Source organism: Copadichromis virginalis, linkage group LG20 (genome assembly GCF_057382275.1).
Source record: "Copadichromis virginalis isolate Kocher_CV1m ecotype Utaka linkage group LG20, C_Virginalis_male_GT1.1, whole genome shotgun sequence".
Classification (NCBI taxonomy): Eukaryota; Metazoa; Chordata; class Actinopteri; order Cichliformes; family Cichlidae; genus Copadichromis; species Copadichromis virginalis.
In genome coordinates, this window is record NC_140637.1 from 30,141,010 (window position 1) to 30,151,123 (window position 10,114).

Here is a 10,114-nt window from a genome sequence, read left to right on the forward strand (position 1 = left end):
ATCAGCCACACAATCAACTACAACCTAGAATGAAATACCAAAAAAATAATAATAAAAAAAATAAGTTTCTCAACTTCTGAGTGACACATGAGCTGAAAAACTATTAAAGGGAAACAATTACATTTAGAAGCGGGTCACAATAAAACTGTTCATATACAGTACATATTTTCATCTATGAGCACACTTATCTAAGAGTGAATAGACAGTGCATTTTCGTGTGTTGTCATCTGAAATGAGAATGCCACACTGGACATTTATTAGGAGCAACAGTCCTAAAGACACAAGTGTGCACAGACAGAAAAAACTAGTTGTTTTAAAAAAAAAATTCCCATTTTACAAATGTTAAAAACAAAACAATAAAAACTAACATTCAGAAACAGAATTTTTAAGAATGCAGAGGAAGACTACATTGGAGGTGTTTATAGATGCAATTAAATGTTATTCATAAAACAAACTAGTCGCTGTTATTGCAGTAAGAATAAAGGATTAAATGCAGCTGCTTTGATATTATTTGAGGAGCGGAGAAGAAAAGAACTTTCCTTGGCGAGAAAATCCCACTGCCGATTTGCTCTTTGACCCAAATCTGCAACAAACAGCATACATAAATTTTAAAAAAAAAAAAAAACATGATGGAATTATTAATTAGGAGCTATAGTCAATAAAACAGAGCTGATGAATGATAATGAGATATTACACAGTAGATTAAGTTATATGAAAGTCAGAAGAAGTCAGCATTTATGTAAATTAGGAGAGAAAACACTTTGTAGCTTTATCTTCTCAATTAATCATGAGATCATTGATTATAATGCCAGCAGGGCCGGGAGGACTGTGCTCATGTGATTACCTGGGTGTCAGAGAGGACTTCATGCGCTGAGACAGAGAGCTGGAGGAGGGGGTTTTATTGAGCTGGTACTCCGGAGTGGTCAGAGGTCCCAGTATGCTCACTGAAATATCACAAACAGTTAACATTTACAATCTCAGCCTCCCATGAAATGTCAGGCTGTTGAAACGACTGCGCCCACACTCATACGGCAATAACAAAAAGTTTTAACAAACCTCCAGCTCTCTCAGGGGTGGCGTAGCAGTTTGCATTTTCAATGATCAAATGCTCCAAGTTCGGCTGCTCGTGTTCTGCTGCCATCACAAACTGGGCCCAGAAATCCACTGGCAGAGCCAACAGACGCTCCACAACCTGAACAGAAAGGGATTAGTAAAAAATGGAAAAAGATCAGGGTTATTTCAGAGTATTGCCTAATCCACTTCCGCCCGTGCTACGCTAGTTAGGTTTGCCTTAAGCAAGATTGAGGGGAGTTACTAAAAAAAGAAAAGAAAAAAAAGAAAAAATAGAAAAAAAAATAATGGTGTTATGCTCTTCTTCTGTGCAATATTACACTGTAAGATTTTTTGTGGCCTCCAGCTGTTGTGTGTGCTCAGTCTCCTAGATTTAGCCATTCCACATAATGTATATTAAATCTGTTGCCAGACACTGCCATCCTGATAAATAGCAAAATGCATCAGAATTAAGATTTTTTTTTAAAAAACAAACAAACAAACAAACAAACAAACACTTTAATATGTTATAAATATTAGAAGTAAATGTTTAAGAAATGGCAGCTTTTGCTGCAAATTCTAGTGAAAGTATAATGCATTTATAATCTGTGAGATTTAAGACATCTTAAAAATTATTTATGCATTCTTTTCCAGCACTAACTATTAAACAATCTTTACATTGTGGGGGTACATCTCTATATAATAACAGCTCACAGGGATTCACAGGAAACCTGCATGTCATTTTGTGTCATTGAGATAAATTTGTGATTTCATCAACTTGGTATTTCACATTAAAGGTATTCAACCAGCAAATGTGGAAGGAGACTCTAACCACAAGTGTAATGAAGGGAACAGCTGCAAGAAGTCTGGCTACCCCTGGGCAAATTACACGTTTTGTTGATGCCTGCAGCGAACACATTAAAATGAGCCAATTGTGTTTGCCACAGACTTGGTTTATTATGGTCACTTTTGTCAGAGAATCAGTTATAAATAATCCAAGAGTAATTGAAAAAGATGAAGAGCTGTTCTCAGCATTTAAGATTGCTTCAGTTTAAGGCAAAGGAAACTGTGCAGTTGTAAAGTGTGTGCAACTACACCTTAAAGAGAGGCATCCGCTGCTCTTCTTTAGTTTATTTTTGCAGCAGGCGCTCAACAAGTGCACACTAGGACAGGTATGCAAGAGCTGCGTCTCATCTTCCAAGCTTACCTTAGGCTGTCGTTTGGTATCCTGTAGGATTGTCATAGGGTCAGGATTGGGAACTGCGTGTCCCACAATTGTTGGACCAAAAACTCGGGACAGGTTACTGATGTCCATCTTGGTGTCCAAACTGTCAGCAACTCTGAAAGAATTGATTAGATTCAGTACTGACCAGCTGATGTATAATCAACGACATATGAAATATATATATGAAAATAACTCCCGAGAGATTACACTGATATTTTAAAGAGGGCCTATAATGCCCATGTCCAGCTCCAAAATGTTAATTTGGTGCCTGCAGAAAGTTGTTTTGCATCATTCACTGCTTAAAATAATCATTTATAGTATACAGTCCTTGGAGCAGCCCCTCTCTGCCTTTAAGCCTTTTGACTTAGTTTAGAAAACTCAAACAGCGCTTTTGGCTCACAGGTACAATAGTACATGTGCTGATTTGAAACATTTTAAAAAATGAGCATCCACCGGTTTTTGAATAAATATAATAAAAAGTAAAAACAAGAGCATCCTTTAAAAAAAAGTTCATTTTAAGTTTAACAGCAGAAATAAATATAAAGTAAAAAGTTCAGGTTGTTTATGCAATTCTGCACTTTTTTTCCTAGACGTAGCTCGACCGATATTAGAATTAGAGAATGCATATCGATATTCTATAAAGGTGAGGTACAAAGAGACTAGAGTTAAAATGTATCTACCAAAGCACAAATACAGTCGCTTGAAAGGGAAATTTACCACAGGACTCTGAAAGCCTGTGAAATACTAAGTATACTCCATAATTCAATATCTTGTAGAATCACTTTTAACAGCAATAACTTAGAAGTAATAACTTTTATCAGGCTCTCACACTATTGTGGAGGAATTCTGGCCAACTTCTTACAGTGCTGCTTCAGTTCATTGAGGTTTGTGGGGCATTCATTTATCCGCAGCTCTCAACGTCATGCCACACCATTTCATTTTGGTTCAAATCTGGACTTTGACTGGCCCATTGCAACACCTTGATTCTTATTTTTCAGCCATTCATTTTAGATTTTTTTTGTTGTTGTTGTATTAATCAATTTGGCCCAAGCTTTAGCTGTGGGGCAGAATGCATAACATTTGACTCTGGAATAACTTTGGTATAAAGAGGAGTTTATGCTCCACTCCATGCTGGCAAGGTGTCCAAAACGAGTCTAAATCATCAGACATCACCCACAGTGCTTCATGATGTATTTGTGCTGACATAATTTGTGCTGTTTGGGTTTCACCAAATGTGATGCCGTGCATCATGGCCAAAAACTTTGGTCTCATCTGCCATAAAGACAGATGATGTTAAGATGCAACTTCGCAAACCAAAACTGCGCTGCTATGTTCTTTTTAGAGAGAATAAACTTTCTTTCTTTTACATGATGTATATATGACTTATGCGGTGAGAGAAGAGTAGGTGCAAACCTCTGAAGGTGAAGGATTACGAAAGCCAGCGTGTCTCTGTTGGGCTGTGGCAGGTCACCAATGGTTTGGTACATCAGAGCTATGCTGTTGTCGTCATCTGAAATCTCTGTGGGAAAACAAGGAAAACACATTTTTTCAGTACAGACCAAGAAATAGGGTGTTGTGACTTCTGTGGATTTATTAGCGGCTAGAAGGAAAATGCATCTGACTACAGTAGAAAACAAACACTAAAAATGCTAACAGACTTAGAGATCGATCCTTTGTTTTTGTTCCAGGCAAATTCCCACCAGAGGTTTTCATCGCTCATCAAAACAAATCACAAATGTAAAGCAAAAGCACTTATGAAACCTGTATTTAATCATGTGTTGGATAAATTGCTTAACTTTCAACACTGCAGTTATTTCAAATAGACATTGCTTTGTGCCAAAACCCTAGACTAGTAAACACACTCTTACCAGCTGCGTCCATGAAGGAACGGTTGAGGCGGAAGGTGAGAAGAGGCTCCTTAAGGTTCCTCAAAAAGTCCTTGAGGAGGCCAGTGACGGCATGGATATCATCCACCTTACTGAGCACAGGAACAGTTTTGCTACGGAGAAACTTTTCCTTCAGCTCCTTCACAGTGCGCTCAGCACCAGAAAGACGGTACAGTCCAGCCTGAGTAAGGGGAAAAACATTTTTTTTTATCTGAATTATACTGATATTGTTTCTAGGGAAAATTACTGTAGCTGTTATCTGTAACGTACTGTTTGATATGAAGGGGAACCTCTGCAGCAAGGTACTAAAATCCAGAAACAAGAGGTCTGGAATATTAAGGCCCCATCTTATCTTAGACACCTCATACTACCATATAAGCCCAACAGAGCACTTCACTCTTATACTGTAGGCTGTTATGGTTCCTCACGCTGGGAGGAAAAGCCTTCCAGGCCCCTCTTCTATGGAAAAGCTTCCAGTCTGAATTAGGCTTAATTTTTTTTTGATAGAGCTGATAGTTTGGGCTGGATCAGGTGATTGAACTCTCCCTTAGTTATCCTGTCTTCCCCCATCACTCCCAACTGCTCGTGTCAGATGGATGCCCCTCCCAATCCATGATTCTGCCTGAGGTTTCATCCTGTTAAAAGGGAGTTTTTCATCCCACTGTTGCCAAGTGCTTATTTATAAGGCAATGTCCAATTGTTGGGGATTTCTCTCTATTATTGTAGGGTCTTTATCTTTTGTCTTAACTCTGTTATTGCTGTGATTTAGTACTATGCGAATAAAAAAAAATCCAATATCCAAAAGACAACATCCCCAGGACATTTGCTAGCTCTGATTCCCTTAATTTTCTGCCTTCCTCTTTCACCCTTTCATAGAAATGGTTCAACTAAATATTTACTGATAAATAGCAAAGAATAGCACATTAAATCACACAGAGTAGCTACAAGCAATAATAATAATAATAATAATAATAATAATAATAATAATAATAATAATGCATTTAAATGAGAACAATAACAAAACAGCTTAATCAGCTTGCATCAGCAGATCTGTCAGTCAGTCAGACTTTAGCTCCATTTCAACATTAATTTTAGCAAAATTTCTGCAAATAAGAGGGTTTGATGAGTCCACAACTCATCTTGTTAAGATAAAGGATATCTAATAAGAACAGAAAAGGCAAGAAACTCAGGTAGGAAAACTCAACAATTTTCACATGAAATTGAGTTATGCACAAAAAAGGCAAGTAAGACAAGTGCTAAATAAACAACCCAGAAAGAAGAGATGGCATCAAAGTCAAACAGCAATCAGCAGATCTGGAGCCTTTCCATAGCCCAATTACAAACTTAAGCTCCCAGTAACAGATTGTAAAATCTTAGTTACAGCTCTGTCTCAGCTTAAAGGGAAGACATTAAAAATAACTACTGGGGCTTGAGGCTTTACTGTTCTTCACATTTCTGCATAATATTAGGACAGTGAAATAGCACTCACTTCATGCAGTCCCCTTTGCTCGATCTCACTGATACAGTGGACCACAATGGGAGGGATCATGGGTGATGTGTCTGGGACGTAGTCTGCGAGAACACCCTGAAAAAACAAAACAAAAACAAAGACAGGATATGGGTTAAGCAGCCAGAACTGTGATTAAATTTCAGTGGATCCACCTGCACATGAAGAGTAAAAATTGTATTACATACCTCCCCAATTTTGACTGGTGTGCCACCCAGGTTGGGGATGCATGGTAGAGGGCAGCGCTCACGACACTCGGGGTGCGAGACCACCCTGCAGTCCCTGCACTTCAGTGAAATCTTGCCAAACTTGATCCTCTTTCCGCAGGGCACACAGGATTCAGGCTTAATGACCTATAAAGACATTCCACAAGAGACTGTGAAGTTATCTACCATATATATGCAGCTAAAGAAGCAGAGACACTTTGTTTAATAGCGATACAAATGAGCAAACAACACTGTCAATATGGATGCCAACATTTTTTTTGAAGCGCAGGGCTGGGTAATTTATTTCCCATGGGGCCGCAAGAGAAACTGGGACTATTGTTGAGGGGGGTACCAATAAGCTGAACTCAATTCTGTTCAATATTAATTTTATCTTTTCACAAGCATGTTAGTGGAGGTCACCACAATAGCCCCAGTCTCTCATGTGGCCCCTTGGGGAAATTAATTGTGCACCCTTGCTATAGCAACACTAAATTAAGCCAATAAAAAAATAAATAATTTAACATATTCAATTCTTAAAATATATAAGTAAATATCCCTTTTACTTTTTCAGCTATTGCTGTATAATGGCAAAACATATTTAATTTGGAGATAAAGAGAACACTCCTTTGATCTGAAAGGAAAATGTGCGTTTCTAGTTACATTCAGTCAGTGCTGTTCTTTCGCATTAATGTCATTCTTACAGTTTTGGAGACAAACTCATGAAGGCGGACGCCTCCATTGCTTTGTGGAGTACTAGGCGCAGCTTTCATCTCTAGCTCAGGGTTGGCAGGCTGCTTGAAGACATCCTCAGACTTGACAGATTCAGAGTCCCATTCCATAGCAGCTGAACAGGAGAGATAGAAAATAAATACCTGCTTGTAAAATAGCACAAACCTTCATCGTGCAGTTCTGAATCACTCCTACTGCATAATGAAGTTTTTTTTCCAACACATCCAACATTGTTTTTCCATTAAATTATGTGTTATTACTTTTGCTAAAACCCAACAGAGCCCCATGTTGTTATCTTGTTAGCCGAGTAGATGATTTTACTTACTGAAGAACAAAGTTAGCTGGATGAAACTAAGAACAATCATTTGAGCAGGCTGGAATATAACTCCAGCATAGATAAGCCACATATAAAAGCAGCGTCCACAGATATTTTAGCTGTATACTACCTCATAACAGACATCTTACCAGTCTTTCTCCTGCTGCGGGTCCAGTATGGAACAGTCTCAATGGTAGAAACCGCCTCAACAGATCCTCCATTTGCAGGAACAGTCACTGTGGTCTTTGTCACAATGGCCTCATTTCCCTGTCACAACACATAAGAACAGTCAGAATATCCAAATACAGCCAAACTACATCAGGGCACAGCAATGAGCTGCAAGACTTGGCTGCAATCTGCCATCAGCATTTGGTTGCCAAAGCTAACAAAAATGATGAATGATTAAGATCATGTATGATATATGAAAGCAATACCCAGAGCTAAATAAATAACCTACCATCTCTGAAGTTTTTCCTGTTGATCGAGACCTTTTGGAGGCAACTGGAGGACCATCAACATGATTTCTCGAGGAGCGCTAAAATCAAAACAGAACTTTAACACTCTCGTTTCCATTACATATAAAACAATGTCATCACTTCTCAAATTTGAAAGAGCAGAAGTAACACACCCTTTTTTCTCGTTTCTTGAGTCGCACTGTCCTCACAGTGGAGGAATCCCAATCCTGTCAAGATCGAGCATGTCATTAACAGATTTCAATTATTTTCATTGATACCGACAGGGACAACATCCACAACAATCTGGTATCTACAATGTATTAGTGTATGCAATTTCTCAGGAAACACTTCACCTTATATTTCAAAGTTAAATGGGAGAAGGAAGCAAATATAACACCAACAAATGAGGATCGCTAAAATATATGTGAAATAAATGTCAGCACCTCCAGTCGTAGCCAGTGGAGAGAATTCTCATGGACCTGACAATGTAATTATAAATTGGCTGACCACTATCTTGGAAATGTCCAGCAGTCCAATCTTACTGCTCAGAGATAGTATCATAAATTGAAGACACTAAATTTGAGAATGTGGCTGGCCTTGTAAAAGAAATGAAAAGAGTTTGTAGAGATACATTTCAGAAGTATTGATTAAAATGGCTGTTATATATGAGATAAGGAGAAGATTGACTGATAATTATATAATAACTATATCATATTAGACAATTCTTCCTGTGGTAACCATAGTTTTGAACATTGTGCACTGATCATAATCGATTTTTTCATGCGTGAACATCTGGCTTGATCTGGGGTCTGGAAGGACTTGATGGACTAGTCTGGACTTCCATTCATTTTCTTTTGTTGATTTTCCACAGGTGCGTGGGTAGACCCCTGGGATTAATTCAAAAAACAATCACTATCGTGTACTTAACTAGCCACTGTGTGCTTCATGTATTACCCCAGGTGACCTGTTTTGATCTGCTCTGTCTTGTGAAATCTGTTTGCTTCTTTGAAACGCAATGATAAAAATAACGTTCAAAAAACAATAAAATAGCACAGTAAAGCAGTAATACAATAAAGTACACAGTAACTGTGTGCTTTATTGTATTACCTACCCCTTGTGACCTGTTTTATTTTGCTCTGTTATGTCTGCTCCTTTGAAACAAAGTGATAAAAATAAAGTAAAAAAAAAAAGGTTTCAAAATTAAAGGGTTTTTTTCCCCATACATTCAAGTTCTAACTTGTAAAAGAGAAATACTTACAAGAGAGTCATCTGTTTTGTCATAGCTGATATCTGACAAGATGGAGCCTGATTCATCTATCGTCATCAGTCTATCAAGAGCAACAGAAAATATGCATCAGATCAGCTAATGCTGTTCTTTTACTCACATGTGTCCCACCTAACTTAATGGCTGATTCAAAACTCTAAGTAGTAATTCAGTAAAAAGGCTGAAATGTTTAGATGTACCCATGTGTAAGAGAAAGTACCTTAAAATCAAACAATCAGTAATCAGAAATAAGAGCTTTACATTAAACAGCTTGAATTTAACATAAAACATCTTGAGTTACTTACCTTCGGCTGGTATTAAGGTTGGTTGTTGCCTGACAGTTTGTGTTCAGGAAAGCCAGAGCTGAGCGCTGTTCTGCACTCAACTGGATGCTGTTACTGGATCCCTCACAGGTCAAGAGGTCCCGGATCAACTGAATTTGACGGTCCTGTATCATAGAAATCCAAGCACGACACAAAAATGAGTCAATTGAAATCACACTGTAGCCTAAATCGACACCAACAACAAAGAAGGGTTGGCAATGAGGGTCTAGTCATCCTTCCTACCAGTGTCTCACAGTCTGCCTCAGCCTTTTGTCTGCGCCGTATCTCCACGTCTACCTGGTTGCGGGCATGCTTCAGTTTGACCTCCAAGGCTCCCCTCTCAGTCTCCGTTTTTCTCAGCATCTCTTTGCATGACCCCAGTTCATGCTCAGTCTTTAGCCATTTGCGACGGCAGTCATCAAAGTTTTGTGCCATCTGAATAAAGTCTAGGGGGAAAAATGGGAGCATTAGTATAGTCTATAGGGGCCTGAAGTGCCTGTGTGAATTAACAGAAGGTAAAGACAACAGAACCTGTAGCCATGATATACTCACTGGGTTCAATGTTCTCACTGAGAAGGTCAACTTGCGTCCTCATCCTTTCATATAAGCTCTGGAGGTTCAGCACCGCAGTCTCCATGGTGTCTTACAATTTAAGGCCCTCTGAGAAGAACTACATTTTAAAGTTCAACCACACAGAATACCGTGGATTATCTAGATTTTTTGCTAGCCGCCTTTCAGTTTTGCAAGTATTTTAACCAAAACAGATAACTTGCTGTATTGGTTTGCTCACGCAAATATGTGTTTGCCGTTATGTTGAACACGCTGGCTTATTTTGCTTTTCTTCTGACGCCAGGAAAGACTAAACGCTCTATTAACCGCACACTGCCTAAACAACATGGCGTTTACGATGGCTCTGAGTTTAGGTGGTGTATCTCCTCCATTTGCAAAATTCAGAAAGCAACAGTTACCTACATACCTGGAGAGGCGTTGTACAAAAAAGCCTTTCGGTGATATTTAGCCACCACACTGCTCTTTTTCCGTTTCCTTTTTTTTTTTAGCTGTTAGTTTTTCGAACCTTTGTCCACATCCTTCGGCAGCTACTGCCACACTGAGCGGGTTGCATTTCAAATTTCACCGCTACCCAATGAGAGAT

The 10,114-nt window shown here is 38.7% G+C and overlaps 1 protein-coding gene across 2 annotated transcripts; it reads right to left on the minus strand.

Moving 5' to 3' along the window:
• Positions 1 to 220: 220 nt before the first annotated feature.
• Positions 221 to 10,085, minus strand: racgap1 (Rac GTPase activating protein 1). 2 transcript variants are annotated; one of them, XM_085444688.1, is made up of 17 exons: positions 9,938 to 10,085; positions 9,514 to 9,621; positions 9,205 to 9,407; positions 8,944 to 9,086; positions 8,633 to 8,702; positions 7,548 to 7,601; positions 7,377 to 7,454; positions 7,069 to 7,186; positions 6,576 to 6,718; positions 5,857 to 6,021; positions 5,651 to 5,746; positions 4,144 to 4,342; positions 3,689 to 3,794; positions 2,258 to 2,390; positions 1,057 to 1,192; positions 845 to 944; positions 221 to 583 (listed from the first exon to the last, which is right to left on the minus strand). In XM_085444688.1, the coding sequence occupies exons 2-17, from the start codon at positions 9,596 to 9,598 to the stop codon at positions 508 to 510; spliced, it is 1,905 nt and encodes a 634-aa protein (XP_085300814.1). In that variant the 5' UTR covers positions 9,599 to 9,621; positions 9,938 to 10,085; the 3' UTR covers positions 221 to 507. The 2 variants fall into 2 exon arrangements, with proteins under 2 accessions (XP_085300814.1, XP_085300815.1); XM_085444689.1 differs by having other exon boundaries at positions 9,514 to 9,631.
• Positions 10,086 to 10,114: the final 29 nt, after the last annotated feature.